The 19,476-nt window shown below is 35.9% G+C and overlaps 2 protein-coding genes across 2 annotated transcripts in view; one reads left to right on the top strand and one right to left on the bottom strand.

Moving 5' to 3' along the window:
- Nucleotides 1–3,450: 3,450 nt before the first annotated feature.
- Nucleotides 3,451–18,774, bottom strand: ATAD5 (ATPase family, AAA domain containing 5). Its single transcript, XM_010002779.1, has 22 exons — nucleotides 16,970–18,774; nucleotides 16,548–16,635; nucleotides 15,823–15,987; nucleotides 15,176–15,314; nucleotides 14,610–14,694; nucleotides 13,896–14,077; nucleotides 12,942–13,099; nucleotides 12,520–12,677; nucleotides 12,022–12,311; nucleotides 11,746–11,842; nucleotides 10,855–10,937; nucleotides 10,578–10,723; nucleotides 10,315–10,465; nucleotides 9,688–9,852; nucleotides 8,709–8,827; nucleotides 8,369–8,462; nucleotides 8,073–8,137; nucleotides 6,967–7,147; nucleotides 6,211–6,398; nucleotides 5,111–5,919; nucleotides 3,866–4,030; nucleotides 3,451–3,676 (listed from the first exon to the last, which is right to left on the bottom strand). Exons 1-22 carry the CDS (start codon nucleotides 18,772–18,774, stop codon nucleotides 3,598–3,600), a joined length of 5,412 nt encoding a protein of 1,803 aa, XP_010001081.1. The 3' UTR covers nucleotides 3,451–3,597.
- Nucleotides 18,775–18,800: 26 nt separating this feature from the next.
- Nucleotides 18,801–19,476, top strand: part of CRLF3 (cytokine receptor-like factor 3) — an 11,703-nt gene continuing 11,027 nt past the window's right edge. The window contains exon 1 of the mRNA XM_010002778.1: nucleotides 18,801–18,814. Coding sequence (XP_010001080.1) covers nucleotides 18,801–18,814 — 14 coding nt within the window. The remainder of the gene's footprint in view (nucleotides 18,815–19,476) is intronic.

The raw sequence follows: 19,476 nt of genomic DNA, 5'->3' as shown, positions 1-19,476 counted from the left end.
GAGGCGGGTCGGTAACGGACGGGGCTGCCCAGCGAGCTGCGCCTTTCTCCTCTCAACATTCAGTTACCAACAGGCCCGTCTCCAGGACCTTGCCCATCCACGCACCCACAGGTTTGCCTCAATTCCACCTCATGTTTCTCTAAATACATATAATTACAAAGCACGGCATCCCCTCAGCAGCCGCCCATCGATAGCCCACGGGTGAGCCCACCCTGCCCTGAGCAGAGCTCTGCCAACCTGCACCACGGCATCCCCGGAGGAGCTGCGAGGAAAAACCCCGGACCCAGGGAAAACGGGAGCGCTGCAGGGTTTGCAGAAGCCAGATGAAAACCGGCCCCGTTCAGGGTAAAGGCAATGCCAAAAAGGCTGCGACTTGACGTTCAGTTTATCTAAGAAAAGAAAAATGCAAAAGAGATGAGGAAAAGATTTTTAAGAAGGTTTATTTAAAGATTAAGAGGTATGTCATTTTTCATTTTACTAGTTTCAGGTTAAACTTAATTTGCATAGCTGTTCTGCATGATTATAGTTCACTATAGTAATGTTATATAGTACAGTATAACATAGCAACTATAATTCCACTAACATGATTCTTCAGTAAACTTTATGTATAACCTTTTTTAAACTCTGCAGATGACAAAATACTATATTAGACATGTATTACCAGTTGAAAATACTTACAGACTATCTTTTTAGGCACTAAATAGCACTATACCTTTTAATTATTGTTAAATATCGTGGTCATGAAACAAGCAGCAGTAGAATATCTAAAAAGTTTTTCAACTACCTACATAAACTCTTTTCAGCACTTACCCTTAAGAACTGTTGCATCCTACAATATAAACCTGGATTTAATTTTCTCCAGAGATAATTTTCTTGCAAGCCACACAGTGAAGCTCTTTTGCTAGCTTAATTTTTGGAGTGTCCGCACAAATCCTGTAAAATAAGAGAACCTGTATGACAAAATGGTTATTTATATTCAAGACAACATATAAACTCACCATCAAAAAAAACCTCAGCATTGGTCAGAAGCCCCATGATTTTTCTTACAGTGTCATACTTGGCTGGCTGGTCTTCAGTGTCTTTCTGTGACTTGCAAGGGTCACGTCCTTCCCAGACATCAGGTCGCAAGATACATCTTGCCCTGTTTCAGAGTTTTTACAAAGCCTGAGATGGTCTTGCTTGTAAAAGGATCCTTCCATCCTCCTACTTCTACTCTGCATCAGCATCAAAACACTGTGCTTGCAAGAACATGCCCAAGCCTTAACTGCTTTTTTCTGTATCACCGATGGGATTGCAGAAGAACATCAGCTTCATTTGCATTCTAGAAAGCAACATTGGAATGACAGTAAAAAGAAAGAAAAGCTTGAAACATGAATGAGATTTCAATAAAGTTTGCTGCCTTTTTGCATTTTAAATTACTGTACATCTAGCAATATTTACTGCTTACATAGAGTGTAGAGTCATTCTGAAACTCCAGGGTTCTTTTACTTCTGGTTTCACCAAGTTATTTGTTTAAGTAGATCACAGGCTTTGTCTTTTTCCCTTCTAGGTATCTTCAGTCACTCCCAAGATGCCTGAAGCTGATTTTTGTTTTGGAAGAAAAGGTGTTTTCTGCTAAGCAGGGCCCAAACTATTGCAGGAAAACATTTTAAATCCAAGGTACGCAACTTCTGGAGTACTGGAATAAATCTTGAGAAGCATTTCATTTTAAGCCAAGTAATCAAGACCAGCCTGAGATCTCTTTTCCTCAAGACCAGCCTGAGATCTCTTTTCCTCAAGACCAGCCTGAGATCTTTTCCTCAAGACCAGCCCATCCCTCACAGAAACATACTTTCCTCTAGCATACACAAGGTGTTCATACTTGTTGCATAAGAACGCAAAGATGCTAGTTTATCTGAGTTCAAATACTTACAAGTAGATTATATTTTTATTGAAACTAGCTTAAGCTGTTTTTATGTGGTAATTTCACACAAGTATCTTATCAAGAAGAGAAATACTTGAATTCCATCTTACCCTTTGGACTCCTTAGCCTGGAGACTCTATTAAAAATTCTTAAGGCAATTATTAGAACCAGAGAGTTGTCTTTGAATGGAGATATGTTGTGTCCCATTGATTTCAACTTGGCCTTTTAAATTACCTATGAATTTCCTAAAATAGTAATACTTTATTAGGGCTTGGTTTTAATTTATGTAGCTCCCCCCTGTCATCTAGTTAGACTGAGGATGTCTTTACAAAGTGAAGAGATACACATTTACTTTTTAATATTTTTTTTTCTATTTATTTTTATAAAGATGTACAGAAGTTGCTTAGACCATGGACACAAGAACACAACCCAGTAAGATTTTAACAGATGCCACTTTGTTTCATTCTTATTTGATAATTCTGGTCCACTGAAAGTGGAAGCAATCAAGATTATTGTCTCCAATGCAGAACCTTAAAATAATTTACCATTTTCATAAATATTTCTCATTCCTGAACACCTTTAAGACATGAAAAATATAAGAACAGAATGTACTAAAAATAACCTTCCTTATTATTACAGAAACATTGAGGTAAGTGGAGTACCACTGCACAGCACCAACCTGACTCAGTTTGAGGAACAGTCCAACTGCAACATAAAGGCTGAAAAGTACATGCTTGAAATATTTCCAGTTGAAAAAAAAACAACCTTATACATCATCTTTATGGGCTGAAAACACTACATTTTAGCAGTCTTACTTTTCATACAAGAGAAATATTCAGAATTGTAGCCAAGTTTCACAAATTTATTGTCATATAAAAACATTCAATCACAAATAATCAGGCTGAAGTCTTGTCAAATACAAAATGAAGTATAAAAATATAACACTATACAAGACTAGAAGTAGTTAAATATTACTGAAACCAAAGTAACATTGGAATAATTGATATTTACAAAATCTTGCCTATTGAGTCCATCTTGAGCTACAGTAATCACTTCTCTACCATTTTAGGAGATTAACATGCAGATCTGACAGCTGAAAAGAATGAAATTAAACCAACTTATACAAATATATGTGCACTGAAGCACTGTGCTTTGTAAGGGCTTTGTTACCCAGTTGTTATGGTATAGAGCTGTTTTTAGTCATTTACATTTTAGAAGACTGTTGCATCCTCTCCCTGTCCCCTCCCACCATGGGTTATTTCACAATTAACTGCAAATTCAGAAATAAACAAGCTTATTTTAGTAAAATGGTCTCCTCAAAAAAACCCAAAACAAACCAAAAAACCAAACAACTTTGCTGGTGAAGTTGTGACAGTTGCTCTTTACAAAAGGACTTGCTGATATGTGATAAACAAATTACAGAGAAAGATCTGATGTCCCCGTTTATTAGTTTGTGCATTTAATGTTATAAATGCACTTATTGGACAAGCACCAAACCAACCCACATTTCGGTTGTGGAGGGCAATATCATGACAATAGATATATACATTATTTTAAATACTTATAGAAATTTAATATACAAATGGCTCTGAATATACAATAAAATCATGTGGTTAAAAAAAATAATTAAAAAATAATCAAATGATGGTGAAAATATCACCATTAGGCACAAAGTATTTCTGGTGCGACCAAGTTTAAGGGAAGTCCAGAGATAGATCGTTTATCATTTGTCTGGGTATTTCAAGGTGAATCCCTTCAAGATAATGCAAGAACCTATAAAAAGAAGAATAAAAGTGACTATAAAGGGACAAAGTTATTTCCAAATATGAGGCAACAATTCTATGACTTGAGAGGCAAACATTCACCTTTCTTGTCTAGAATTATTTGGCAAAGTATTTTATTAAACTTCTTAACTACCTTGTATATTGAAATGTAGCAAGACTGAGGAAAACCAAAACTTACCTTCTTTTAGTCTTCCCTTGCTCTTTAAGCTTCTCAGACCTACAGATACTGCGAAGAGTGGGCAGGTATTCCAGTAAGCTGGCCTGCTTATTACCCAGGTTTAAAGGACTTCTGGAAAACACAGTTCTGATGACTGCCAGTCTCCTCTGTGCTTTTTCGTGAATGCTAAAATGGAGATTGCAGGTTTATTGTTTCTTGCTCAAGACTGTGCAGTCCCTATTTTTGTTTTTTTAAGATCAAATCCAAGTTTTCAACAACTAAATATAAATCTCTGTTAAACACACTAATGTCCCAAACTGTGTCCCCATGGATTGGAAGCCTGCACAGCATCACAGCTGCACTCAACAGAAAGCTGAGGGACAGCAGCTTGTTTGGCCAATGCTCGCAGCTTAACTATGGAGTCTAATCTGGCAACATCTTCACAACCCACTTTTGTATTTGAAGATCAGGACATGTTAGACAGTGTAGCTGAAAGCACCTGTGGTCTTCAAAAATAAAAAGTGTCCCACAATTGCCAGAATGTCAATATCAAATCCAATCTGTAAGTCATGACATACTGGTCAACCCTGGTCACAGGTTAAATGGTTAGATCCATTGTGGGATAACCCGTTTTCAGATTCTTAAATAGGTTTTATTCACCTATTATGCCAGTTTCACTTATGATGACCTGTTTATGTTAAAAAGCATCCTTCATATCCACTCTTGTTAGCAGAAATGTATTCTTTGATCTATTATTAGACATTAAGGGTTGTTCTTTGTTAGCATAAGTTACTACAAAAAAAAATGCAATAACTTTGCTCTGAACTTTGTTAGGTCTTCATTAAGCAACACCTTTGCAATTCATACAGTCTCAATATGACCAGGCACTGGATGAGAAATTTGCATGTCTAGTACTTGCAGAATCCATTTCAGTCCATCTGTCTGTCTTGAAAAAGCCATTTCCTTTAGGTTTTTTAAATTCTTTTTAGGGTGTTAATCTGTTTGTTTTCAAGCAAATAGACTACATTAAAGCTACCATTCCTGAACATTATAGTCAGAATATTCAGAAAAGTCACTTCTTGCAGAGATTGCTAAGCAGTTCCTTTAAGCTTATACAAGCAAAGTGAACAACATATTCCAGCCTTTTGAAACAGACTGGTAACATTAATATTGGTATGAATGGGTATGAAACACTCCTACACCCTGTTAAACGTTTTTCTTGACAAATAACTGCTTTCTATTCCAGAAATACTAGCAAAGTCTTACCTTGACTCAGTCGACTGACTGAAGGATACATAATTTCTTGTGTTTGAAATAGGCAAGGTAAGTCCCTCCAGTTGATCACTTTCAGGTGTTTTACTGGTACTCAAAGAAGATTCTAAGTTTTGTGAAGTATTAACAGAACATTTGTTAAAACTTAGTGCTTCAATAGCTGCCTTTATTTCACTGCAGCTCTGGGAACTCCACCAATCAGTATTTTCTATACTGAATTCATCACAAAGACCATTTTTGATTTTGCCATTTCTCCAATTAAATCCTTCATCTTTAGAAAACTCCAGTGGTTCCCTGATGTTAGTGTTTACACAGCAATCCAAGAATGACATGTTGTCCACAAATTCAGCCAGTGAATTCAGACACTGAAAAACCAGAGCAGAGCTCTTATTTGCTGAGGTTTTAGTTTTAATTTCTTCTTTGTTTATCGACAACTTTGATTCCTCTTTATTCACTTCATCACATGATGTAGAGCTATCCAATGGCAAAGTTATGAATTCAGCTGAATAGTTCAGTCCAGTATCAAATAAGTCACTATCATCTAGTATTTTAAGCTTTTTCTGCTTCTTTGTCTTTTTAGACCTTTTTCCAGGGCAGTAACTATTAGTAGATCTGTTTTTTGAAGAAACTATGGTAGTCCTTTCAAGTGGAGAGTTAGAGGCTTGAGACTGGTTTGAAATGAGTTGTACTGGCAAGGGAAGAATAAGTTCAAGATTATTATACATAAAATCTACATTCTTCATCTGGAATTCTGTGAGCAGCTGCATCCATTTATTCCATTTTTCCTTGGTTGTGATTTTGTGCTGTAAAATAATAATAATGAAGAATCTATTAATACAAAAATATTTTTTAAAATTGAAAATATTGTTACAGAAAATCTCTTACTCCTGGCTTTGTGTTTATGAGGTGAGGGACTGTTTTGCTTGCAGGAGACTGCCTCAAGTTCAGATTTTAATTAGTAATGACAAAATTATCTAATTTTTACAATATATATTTTCAAAGATACTTGCTTCTAAGAAGATGCCATTCATAATGATAAGCACACATTTATCTGGCAATTATTTAAAGTATTAGCTAGTCAGCTACAAAAATACCTTAAGAAATGTAAACAAATCTTCTGAAGGCAACAGGATATTCTTAAGGCCAAGCAATGTCTCTACACAGCCTGTATCACATTTTGGAAACTCCTTAAGACATGGATCAGCTTGAGAAAAGTCAATCCTGGAATCAGCAGTCTGTTCAGGATGAATTATGTGATCTGCTTTCTCTGTCTCATCTCCTCCTGCACAAAGATAACATGCTTTACTTGGAAAGAAAACTGAATAATGAAATTGGTTCCACCCCTCCTCCTTTGCCTGGATTCCTGTTACAAAGGTTAGCGGAACTGTTGCCTCCTGGTGCAGTTCTGAAAGAATATAGCAACTGAAATTGCATCCCACCTCCCTTCATCATCCCCAGGTGTTACCAGTCTACCAGCTCTCCCTTCTTTGCAAATAACCATTTGAATTAGTCTGTTCCTCCTCTGATGCTCCACCAGCCTCTGTTGCTCACTCACACACTGTCTGACACACCCCAACGTGCTGAGGATGCTCCGAGTGTATCTTCTGGGACCAAGTCCCTGCTCTTGCTGCCTGTCTGCAAATTGTCCAGTTTTTCACCTTTTTTTATAATTCTGCTTCTTCTAGATCAATTACTTACAACTCAGCTAAATGGATAAAGAACTGGCAATTCTGAGTCAAAAGGAAACTACTCCAGGCCATAGTTACAATCTATTCATACATGTCTAAGAATGGTTTAATTTAATCAAATTCATATTAAGATTGAGAACTATTTTGCTTAAATCAACCTACCATGATGTGACAAATGTTTGTCTTTCAAGCATCCACCTCCACTTTTAACCCAAAGTTGTAAATAGAGAACACTTTGTCTGATGTCACAGTTATTTGTGGTTAACAGAGCAGCCAAGTCTTTCACATCTGTGCGCAGATTCTCAGCCAGACACAGCACCTGAAGGTAGCTGGCAGCATTCATCTAAACAGAAGTTAGACAAAGACCACTGAAAACAACTCCTACCAAGTACACTGCAGTAAGTCACACAGAAGCAAATTATTCTATTTATGCTTGCAATACATTTCCTTTTAATAGAGAGGATTGGTTTAGTGCATTAGATTTCAGTTACATCAAAACTTCTGTGGTAAAGCAGAAGACTCTACTGATCAGTCCACGTCAGAGAATTAAGGTCTATTTAGAATTCCAACTCATTAAGCAAAAAAACCTCACATAATCTGCTTATGTTCCTGAAACCATGTACACTTTGCTTCTCATCACCAGTGAGCAGGTTTTAGTGAACTATATTCACTTCAGAGGTTTCTTATTTCTTTCTCTAACTCTGCAGTTGTTTGATAGCCCCAAAACCTTTCAATTTAATATAAAAAAATTCCCTGTCTCAAAAGTTAGTTCCTTCTGATTCTGATTTATTTAGGGTTTTTTTTTCATATAATACATAGCAACAAATAAAATTATTTTCTATACAGAATATTAGTGTTTACATTAAAGGAATAACCCCTAATATTCCTAGAAGAGTTTCTCTGTTTTTCATGAATGAACGTAAACTGGCATAGTCAGCCTTCAGATCAAAACTATTAGATCTATCATACATGAAATAATTTACTCCATCCTAAAACCAAAAATAACTGATGAAGTGATACTCTTACTGTAGTTCTCTGAAATACTAAATAGTTAGAAAAATAAGTCTTCCATAGTAGTAAAAAGAATTCCATATGTATAGACAAATCCATCCCACACATCCTTCCATAAAAACTGAAAACAGTCTTCTGAGTAAAGAGATATATTACATCAGATAAATGTTCCCCTACACCAACATTTACATTTCAAACTTCAATCAACTGACAATTACTTGCTTAGGATGTACCTGCATTTCCAAGCACAGACTTACCAAGGAAGGGGTTCTAAAGCTGATCTCTTCAAAATAGCCATCAAACATCAAGCTGAATGTTGGATCTATTTAAAGAGATACCAGTTAACTGTCAAAACATTATGTTCAAAACTAATTATTTTCTTTACCTGTTAGAGCAGCCAGCATCTTTATTCAAATACTAAAATACTAAAAATAGTCTCCATTCATTTAATTTTACATTTAAGAGCTGTATTCAACCATCACCATTTAAACCATCTTATTAGATGAAGTTCTTCTGTCTATAAAGCCTAATTGCTGTAACCAGCACTACTCACCATTGGTAGTAAGAACCACAGGTCTCTTTGCAGTTGCCATGAATGTCTTTATTGCACTTAGAAATCCTGCATCTTCATCAAATACTATATCCACCTATAGAAAACAGATGATGTACAAAACTTCAACAGCTGTTGAAGCTGCAGTGACGAATGTGAACGCAGTGATACTGTTAATGACTGAGTGGGACTTAATACTAATGCAGATTTCTTGAACATGCACAAGCAGTGGAAGTTACTGGCCTCAGGGAGGAAAAAAACAAAAAGTCTAAAAAGTTTAAAGGTCTTTAAACATAATGAAAGGATATACTGCTCACATCAACAGATGACATGTGAATTTTACCTCTTCAAAAAGAATGAGAGATGTTGCACTTTTTCTGTTGTGTTCTCCTCCTTCTAGTTCCTTGTTAATTGACTTAACTTGGGCATCTTTCTTTTCTTCATGTGAATTTTGAATATTTCCTGCAGATGGGTGAAAAATTGAGCATGAGGTAAAGAAAGACTGAAACAATTGAATAAGCTTTCCAAACACTGCTTTCAAAAAGATCCTTTTATTATTGATTTATGTATTAATTAAGAAAGTCTACCCTGATCTGACCTACCTCCTTTTCTGATGGCTGTTTTGTGTTTGTTTTGGTTTTTTTTTTTTGTTTTGGTTGTTTATTTAAAAAAAAAAAAAAAGCAAGCAACAAATTTGCTGGAACTAAGCAGTATTTGGTGAAGGAACTGACTCTCTAAAATTAACTTTGCACCTAACCTGTTTGTGACCTGTGATGTGTGGGCGTGGAGCTGATGTCAGTCCTTCAAGACAATGCAATTTGATTGTCTGAAAATTCAAGGACCGTTCTTGACTGCCCCGATTCAACCCAGCACTTTGCTCATGCATTCCTCTGCAGTGTCTGCAAAAACTGCTGGCTTGTCCAAATGTATTCTTTTGATCTTAAAAACCTGTCGTTAAGACTTTCTAATCCCATGAAACATTTGGAAATATACCTTCAGCTATTAAGAGACTCAAAGATTTCAGAGTGTCTTTCTGTGTACTAAAGTCCAGTCTGTAATAAAATATTAGTAGCTTTACAGGACCTCCTAAATCTGTGCCAATATTTGAGATATATATATTATATACATATAATTTATATACACCTAGCACAATGACCATTCCACACCCATCTGAAATGGGCACTGAGATAACTAAAGGTGTTTTTTCCTAGAGCCAGTTTTTAATTAATTTAATACTTTTCTCCACACAGCTCCCCACACACAGTAATATGTGCAGCATTTCCATCTCCAAAGGTAACTGATTATTAAATTGCCATACCTACCCTTTTTTTCTTGAGCAGTTACTTCTTCATTACTTTTACGTTTGGAAGAAATTTTGAAATAGTTTGCAAGTGTTTTAGGGTGCAAGTTTCGTTTTAATCCTGCTCCTTTAGGTGAGAGTGGAGGCTTCCTTGGTGAAACAACTTTTTTTGGAGAATACATTTTTTCTGCAAGATATATTTTATATTAAACTTTAGCTGGAAATGTAATTTCAAGCTAACTTTTCACATGCAAATTTAGAGCAAATCTCAGTTTTGTATCTACTACAGGACAGGTTTACTGTGCTGATTCCTGCTTATTTTACTTTTATCCTGTTATAGGGAATGCTTTAAGTCCTATTTAAGTTCCATAGCACTTACTCCACCACTACAAAAATACCTTAAGATAATCAAGAATCAGTAATTTTGAGAAAGTAGTTTTGTAATTTGGTATGTAGTTGTTTTAACCAACAAAGCATTGAAGCATTTCTTATAATTATGGCCAGATAAACTGAAATTTACTATCTTTTTTTAAATAACTGATATCTAACAATTGTTTTAAGAATTCAGTTCCTAGAAAAAAACAACAATAACCAACCCAGAAAAAGCCCAACCAAACAACAAAAGCCCAGATATAATCATTAAACTTACTTGGTGATTTGGCACTGCTATAACTGTTAAAAAAACAAGGCTTATGTGCATTAATGCCTTTTTTGTCCACTTGATGAGACTGAGTAGCTTCTTTCAGCTGAGACAGAATCTGTCTACCACTACGCTGGCAAGAGGCATTGACTTCAAATACCTGCAGTGGTATTTAATATACATGAAAACATTTAGACATCTTGTAGTACAAATGCTTTCATATCACTAGTTACAAATAAGAAAACTGGTCCTGAGGAAAGGACCCCACAGACCTTAAAGCCAAGCTCCTGAGCACAAGCATACACTGCAGCAGTTTTCCCCACTCCTGGCGGGCCAGTTATCAGAACTGTGTTGCAAAGGCTGGTCTCCTCCTCCATATCAGATTTACTATCTTTAAAGTCAAGACTGTCTGAAGAATCTGTATAATTATGTAAAACAGAAGAAAGGACTGTTCAAACTATTACCACTTAATGTAATTATTACACCAACTTTAACAAACACAAGCTATATATACACACACACATATATAATTTTTAATTCCATCAGCACCTTGATGCTCTTTGTCCTCCTTTTCCCCTTTCTGATTTCTTTTTTCTTCCCAATCAGCTCTTTTTTTCCATTCTTTTAGCCAACTGTAAGAGGAAGGAACAGAACAAAAAAATATAAATTACTGCTGAATAAAGAGAACAAATTTTAAATGGAACAGAACATAAAACAAGGGGACATCAGCCACTTTCATCAGCCTCTCAGAAACTTCTCAAGCCCTTCCAAATAAAATTAAAAAAAAAAAGTTGTGCAGGGTTTGATTCTTTTGTTAAAGAGGATTCCTTCATTCTCTGCTGCATTAGCCAATTGGTAACAACCCACTTAGCAAACTACTTGAACTGTGGAAAATGCTTTATAATTCATAATTTAGTGGTGTTTGTCAGATGGATCTTTAAATTCCCCGTAAGAGCCACAACAATAATTTAAACCCACACAGAAAACTTAACTGAAAGCACAATCTATTAGATGGATATCAGGCAGGCTTGTATGGAAGGACAGACAAGTACTGGCAAGTGTCCATCTCTCATTCACAGTTTGTAAACTTAAATAACCTGACAAAAAGTATTTTTTATTAAAATTGTAAGGGAATTAGTTACTGAAGTATTTCATTCTATCCCACAGTCTAATGTAACATTTCATGTGTGTTTTTGTTTTGTAACATACCATACAGGCTACCAAAGTATTACTGTAAAAGAAACTATGACCAAAAGATCATTCACACCAACTGACAATTTTTTTCTCAAGTTTTTGGAAGAAAACCAAAGCAAAGACCACAAACATACACCCTGTAAGTGTTATTTAAGCATAGTGTAAAATAATTATTTCACTTCTTTAATGAAATAACAGGCTTTTTAGAAGTTATTTTAATAATGGATCCATGCTCCCACTTCTGACCTGTGTAGCCTTTCAATTTCTTTTTTGTTCCCTACAAGTTCACTGGAATCTTGAGGCTGGTATTTTTCTGTCCAGAGCATGTCTTCCTTTTCAACACCTGCAGAAGAAATGTTATCCATTTTTCAATAGTTCTTAATGCAAAAGAGTTGATCCAGTCTAGTAGAATATTAAGACTAGACAGGATTTTTGCACTGCAGTGGAAAGCTAACATATATATAATATATACATTCCCTCAATGCAGAGGTAATTAAAAGCAGATGGAAAACGCAGAGTTACCTGAACATGCATTTGCTTCTGATAAATATTCAGTGTCTTCTGTCATAGTGTCTATTTTCTGGGCCTTGTTTTTTCCAAAATGCATTGCTTGTCCTGCCTCTGCTTGTTTTTCTCCAGATACAGAAGAAATAAGGCTCCTGGAAACTCTAGATTTTATTTCAGTCTCTGTACCTTCAACTTGTTTCCTCCTTTTTGATTTATGTTTTTCTGTTTCTTTTCTTTTCCTCTTAGTTTCCTTCCAATTGTCCGAGTGTTTCTGATTTACTTCACAATTTGCAGTGTCACCTCTGCTTTCTAAAGAAAAAAAACCATTACACCCTTTTAAAATGTGAAACTGTGCCCACTGCAACCTTCGGTCTAAGTCATCCTTGAAGAATTTAGTCAAAATTACCTAAAATGTGAGGAGAAATCTATCTGCAACAGTATCCCAGGAAATTCAAGTTACTGTTTCATGGCAGAGAGAGTGTGTGAATGACTATTTTTGCCTACACAGGTTACTAACCTTGCAGACTGTTTTCAAAACCCAACCGTTCCGTTTGCCTTTTCAGAAACTTGTAGAAGTATTTTCTCACAGGAAACTGAGAGTTAGAAAACATGATCTCATCTAGTAACTCTTTCCTGAATGTATCAGGAAAAACTGGTCGGTAGCCAGAAAGCTGTAACACACATACAATAAAATTATTACTAAAAAACAGTAACAGTTTTAAAGAACTTAAATTAGTAGTTGTCTTGTTAAACCATTTACAGAGATCCTTGAGAAGTGTCCAACGTTACGATGCAGAAAGGGTAAACCACGTACAAAAAAAGAATTCAGTTTCAAACTACAAGATTTTTTAAAACAACACAAGACCTCACAAGTAACACAATAATTTCAACTTTAATTCTTCTTGTAACATAAGCCCCCATTTTGAAGTACTTACCACAGGTGCAGAACAGCTTCCAGTTAGTTTGGAATTCACAGTGGAAAACTGACCAAGTGAGAGAGTGGTTTTTGTGATGTTAGTGACTTCAGTATTCAGTTTCCTTAGCTTAGTTAATAGGGGACATGAAGGTGATTCCAGTTTCCACATTGGAGAACCTACAAAATAACCCCCACCAAAAACAAAATAAAAGGAAACTTCAGTTAACAAAACTGAGGTACAGTCACAGACAAAACCATCCCACAGTAAAAGTAAATGCTGTTTGAGCTACAGCTTTAGAATATCAAAACCAAGCTTATTTAACTTACACTGCATCAGTGTTTTATCTTTATTAATTCCACCTCCCACAAGCAGAACAAATCTGCCCGTTTTTCCATACATTTCTCCAGTAAGTTAGTCTTGGGCTCTGCTTGCTCTAAATAACTGTGCCCTCACCAGGTCTCTGTAGGACAGATCCTAACCAAGGTTTTTGTTTGTTTATTGGTTGGTTTGCAATATAAACTCGGTTAAGTGCTACTCTACCTTCTGCTCTGTCATGCCCTTTCGTAAGAACATTGTAGCACACTCCCTCACTAGTGGGGAAAAAAATGAGCTGTTCTTTTCTCTTCTGAGAAATACTTGGCTTTTGTCAGAGGGAAATGGTTTCTGCCCCAATCAGTCCAACATGATCTTTACTCTCCAAATTGGAACTTGAAAGACTTTTGAATAAATATTAAGGATTTTGCATCCTCACCTCTAAACGTGTACATGACTTTAGCACCAATTTATTTGGTAAATTGTGCATTCAAAAAAGTCTCACTGGAAGCTTGTACGTTTTGCTTTCCTACTGTGACACAAACGAGGGAACTACCAGCTATTCCAGTCGTAATAAGTTCTGCCATTCAAGTTTTTTTTCTGCACAGATTTCCTAGGAATTATTGTAAGCATTTACACAAAGGCTGAACAAAAGCTTACAGTCATCTTTCTGCTGGACATGAACAACAGTCTTAAAACAGGAACTTGCAAGAGAGTATGCTTCCAGTGCTGCTGCTTTCTTTGCAATCTGTCTTTTCAGTGACTCTGGCAATCCACTCATCAGGAACTCACGTTTTGCTCTAAACTGATAATCATCTTGAGAATTTTCATATGCATCTTGGCTTTAATGAAAATAGAAATGACAAAAAAAAAAAAAGAATAAATCATTAGTACTACCAACAGTTTAAGTCCTATAATACAGTTTAATCACATTCACTTTTACACATGAATTACAAATAGTCTTGGACAAACACTAAAATTAATTTAAATGTAGTAAGTTTACATTTAATTTTATTTTTTGTTATGAGATTTAGTTCCTAGAAAGGTTAGAGCAGATGATCCTTGAGATTCCTTCCAACCTGGCATTCTATAATGCTGTGATTTGTTTTTTTAGATGCAATTTAGGATTACTTTTTAATCAGTCATCAACTACATTTCCAACCATCTAAAAATGACTCAACAATGGTTAAGGAAACAACTCCCCAGGAAACCCCCAATATTTTGCAAGCAGATTAGCATACTGATCAGTATAAAACCCACAAACATTTAAATCACACTTCCGTAAGTGTATTTAAATTTTTAAAATGAGAAGAATGTTAAAGTAACCTTGAAATAGATTTTGATTCTTAAGCAACTGGAATCCTGAAAACTGACCTGCTTTCATCAAAGATCACAATTGGTTCACCTGCAGAGTTTTGAGCATTTCTACCTGGGAAGGAAGATGAATATCCCAGTTTTCCTTTAAAAAGAAGAAAAAAAAAAATGTACTAAGTTAGCACAGATATAGGATTCTAACTTTACTTCTCCACTGTCTCTATGTTCAATTTAATAACAATAGAGAATTTCTGTTTCTTAAAGGGAGAGCTGTGTATTTTCACAAAATTCATTATAGTTTTATTTCTAGTTATTTCATCACTATGGATGTTGTTTTCTGGAACAGTACCAAAAAAATCCCTTAACTTAGAAGGTAACAAAACATGGTGTACTATTGGAAGCTTTTCAAACAAACAGTTTTCTCCAAATGAAGAAAAATCAAAGCAGCACATGTAAATAACCTCTGCACTATTAACTCATATCATAAAAATAAAAGGTATATATGTTGGAATATTTTCTTTAAAAAATCAGAAGACAAAAGTACTGCAAAGTCAGCTTTATAAAATAAACTTATAATAGCCAATAACTGTAATAAAAATAAAATACATTCAGAAGAACCCAATTACCATTTGAGTTCTTTGAAACCTTCAAGTTTCTAGTCTTTTTCCCCAAAACATCATTTAAGCTTCGCAGATTCTTTTGTTTCACATTCTGCACTGTTGTGGTGTCATTATCCAGGCTTGAATCTAAAATTATGACTGATTCCTAGAGGGAAAGCAAATAAAATAAGAAAGGAAACACAAATTTTCCTCCATTATTAACGATACGATTTAGTGATGACTGAAGTGAAGAAACTGTTATGGGCTTTGCAGTTAGCAAATATAATTTGGAGACTATACAATAGTTTTGTTACTGTTTCCTGCAGAGAAATAGTATTTTGAGTAAGATCTCTAATATATAAATGAAGGCTAAAATTACTCTCATCTAAATTTAGAAATCTAAAACATACAGATTTGAAACAGATACTTTGTTGTCCATCAGGAAGAAGTCACTTCTGAAGTGTGACCATCTGCTGCACTGTACAGAGCTGCACTAGGATGAGCTTTCCAGTCTGTGCCTGGCACACTTTACTGTTTGCCATGTACCATACCATTGCACAGACACCCGCTTTATTTGAGTATTTGAGAGAAACATTTGCAAGAATCATTTTTGTTGCTCAAAGGAATCACAAAAACATAAAAACGTTTTTCCCCTACACAGTAAACAGACTTACTTCATCTTCTTGTATTTCTTTCTTTTCAGCAAGAACTCGCTGACGAGATGAGCGCCTCATAGGAGCTGGTAGGTCTTCAATAACCTTTGATCTGTTGTGCCTTATGGCCTTTGCTTTTTCTATTAGCTGTTTTGCTTTGGATATATTTTTAGAAGTAGAGCTCATCTGCTAACAAAGTACAAAAGAAAAAAACACCTTGCAATTCATAGCAACATATTTGGTATTTCACATATTCATGTAATTTTTCGCATTCATATAAACAGGTGTTTTTTATAAAGTTTTCCTTGTATCAAAACGAAAATGAAAGGACAGAAAGGAGGAGCAAACAATGATGATATAAATACTTTTCAAAAAGGAGTGAGAGCCAAACAAGAGGATCCTCCTGTTTGTCCACAGAACAAAGGTAATACGGGTAGTGATGTTATTAAGCATAAGCTGTTCTGCTGTGTCCAAACACTATGTCCCATCCTGACAACCTGCAGAACTATCTTACTGGATTTCTCTGTTATGAAAAGTAGATAAAACATATTTTAAAATCTAAGGTACAATGACTGTACAAGAAACTAGCTCAGATTCCATCATAAATCACAGCAACAGTCTCATTCCATAGGGCATCTGAAAACTGTCATATTGTATTAGACTATTACACAATACTGAATATTAACACAATTATTTGCATTTAGTAAATGACAAAATATTGAAACACAAACAGTTACATAAACTACCTTTATATTTTTGGAGTTAGACTCTTCCTTTTTCATTGCTCCAGCTTTGTTTGGTTTTGTAGCTGGGTTGATGCGTGTAAACCTCATTCTGATTGGGGAAAAAAGTATAATTAAATTATTACTTTTTAAGAAAGGGAAATGCTACTCTCAGTCTCATTTTGAAAAGCTTTTAAAAATACAGTGCTGCAAAGAGAAGCAACCCCCCCAATTATTGGCTGGTTGGGTTTTTTTAATGCTTAGGGGTTTTTTTAATGTCTTCAGTGTAAGCACAGGGACAGAGTCAACTCTGGTTCTCATCCCACACAATCAGTATTCATGCATCTCTGGTATGCATCCCAGTCAGGTTATAGATCTGTCTTACTATTAAAATGCTCCCAGAAAAAGTGCAATAAGGTAGAATATACTCTAAAATGTTTATTTACCTTATTGGGCTGTCCCCATCATAGGGCAGGGTAATCACCTCAGCTTTATACACATGACTTTTCCTCGAGGTTCGCTCTCTCGCTTTTGGTGTAGAAGTCTGAAAAGAGCTGCTTAATTCATCTTCAGAAAAGGTATTTCTAATCTTGGTTTTTTTAGGTGTAACATTTTTTGATGCTTTGGTTTTCTTCTGCCTTAAACTTCTCCTTAACTCATTCATTTTTGGACTTGATGAAATTCTTCCATCTAAGGCATTTTCCTTAGAAAGAACATTAGCTCCCAAATCCTCATCTTCATTAGAATCATTAGTATTAGAGACATTAACCTCCTTAGTTTCTGAAACCTTCCTTCTTCTGTTTCCTTTCTTCTGAAACTTTCTAGGTCTTTTGGTTTTAGTTCTGTTGTTTTTAGAACTAGAATGTGTATATTTACCCACATAATCTTCTGGTACTCCACTTCCTAATCCTTTATTTGAAGCAATGTCATTTTCAGGTCCTTCTTTTTGTTTGGAAGACTTTCCAAGGCCTTGCTTTTGTTTTATAGGAGCCTTTTTAACTCCACTTTTCATTACATCTGGTGTTGGTTGTCTAAACGCCTTCATAAACTGATGCCTTTCTTCCACAGTACATTTTGGCTTCAAAGGATCTGACCCTGCAGTCTCTAGCACAGCTAACTCCAATTCTTCTTCCTCAATAACTACATTAGATTTCCTTTTCTGAGACACTTGTTCAGTTTGTTCATTGTCCAAGAGGGGTGGGCTGCTTTCTTTTTCCCCTACAGCTCCTTTCTGCTTCAAAAAAATGGAAGCTATTTTCCTAGAGCCTTTTTGCTCCTTAGTTAATGGAGGTAATTTTGGGGGAATGGAGTGAACTTGTGCAAGGACAGTGACTGTTCTAAGTGGCAGCTGCTGAGATTCCTCACACTTTTCTGGGTCACTATCACTTTTGTCCATTTCATTTGTTGTAGCAGAATTGTCCATTGTTGGCTTTGTGTCTTCTTCAACATGCTCTACACTGCTTTCTCCCTGACTCTTCAGGAAGTCCTCAAATGACACTGTTATTATACTGTTATTTACCTGTGATGACTTATCATCCATATGAACTTCAAAACTGGAGTCATTAATAGCAATGTCACACTCTGCTATTGTAGGAGACACAATCTCTTTGTCATCTTCAGCTTCTTTTTTACACTTTTCATTCAATTGGTCTTCAGATGAAAAATTTTCAGATAAATCCATGTTTGCTTTGTGCTTCCTCTTCCTTGATTTTTTTATCCTGTTTTTTGTTCTACTTATTTCAGAACCAACTTTCTTAGCATTTTTTCTATTGATGACAGCATCAGAGAAGTCCTTTCTTTGGACATAATCTTCTGCTAATTCTCTTGCACTTTTATGGTCAACTACAGTACAAGTAGCAATAAAATCATTACTGTCTTGTTCCAGTCCTGTTGTTTCTCTGCTGACATCATTACTAATTTCTATCTCATGTTCATTCTCAGATTCTTGCATCTCTCTTAGCTTATTATTAACTCTCTTCCTTTTCCTCTTCCTCTTCAAAGGTGGTTTAAAAGGTGACTTACAGTTGTTGTCATCAGCATCCAATGGTGTTTCAGTTTCACCAGCTACAACTGGCAATGTAGCTTTCTCAGGTAGAGATGGCTTTTTAAAATAATCCAATATGTTGTTGGGTTTTGGTGGTGACAACACTTTATCCACTGGTTTTGATAAAGGTGAAAAATATGTTGTGATTGTTTTTACAGAAGCATCGTCCTCGCGCCGTTTCTTGCATGGCTGTAAGAAGTTCAACATTCATCTTAGTTTTAGAAAAACTTAACATGACTTTAGGGTGGTAATATAAAGCAGCACAGTATCTACAGTATGTATTAGTGGCACAAATACTTTTTCAGAGGATAAACAACTCATGACAGTGTGCACATTAACTCAATCCCGATGCTTTCATAAGCTGTTTACACTTGAAACTAAGATCCCGTTCTGAAACTTTGAGACCACCAAGACTGAAACTGACCCCAAGGCCTTCAGAACAGCTCTGCAGGGATTTCATGTTATGACAATTCAGAATATATATTGGTTACCTTAAGGTGTTCACCAGAGCATTTGTGGAGAACTCAACAGAGAATTCCAGCACGACTTAAAGATGTACATTCCTATCATAAACATCTAACATATCTTAAGAAGAAACGATACTTTTTAAAATTTAAAGAAATGAATACAAGAGAATTCACATCTCATGGTTCCAACCATACGAGGACGTGTTTGTACGTCTCCAAGAGAGATGTCTCACAGCCTTTATAACCTCCTAGTTTATTAAAGACTGACTCTTCTGGGAGTCACATCCCCTGAAACCGAAAACACTCCTGCCCGAAGTGACCGGGGACCCCGCAGAGGTGCCCCCAGAAGACATTTCCTGGGAGCGGCACCGGGCGGGGCGTTTCCCACCCCCCCGTGAAGCCGGGCGCGTCTCACCAAGCGCGAATGACAAAAGCCCCCCCC

This window comes from Chaetura pelagica, unplaced genomic scaffold (genome assembly GCF_000747805.2).
Source record: "Chaetura pelagica isolate M959 unplaced genomic scaffold, ChaPel_1.0 scaffold47, whole genome shotgun sequence".
Lineage (NCBI taxonomy): Eukaryota > Metazoa > Chordata > Aves > Apodiformes > Apodidae > Chaetura > Chaetura pelagica.
This window is presented reverse-complemented; position numbering and strand designations above follow the sequence as displayed.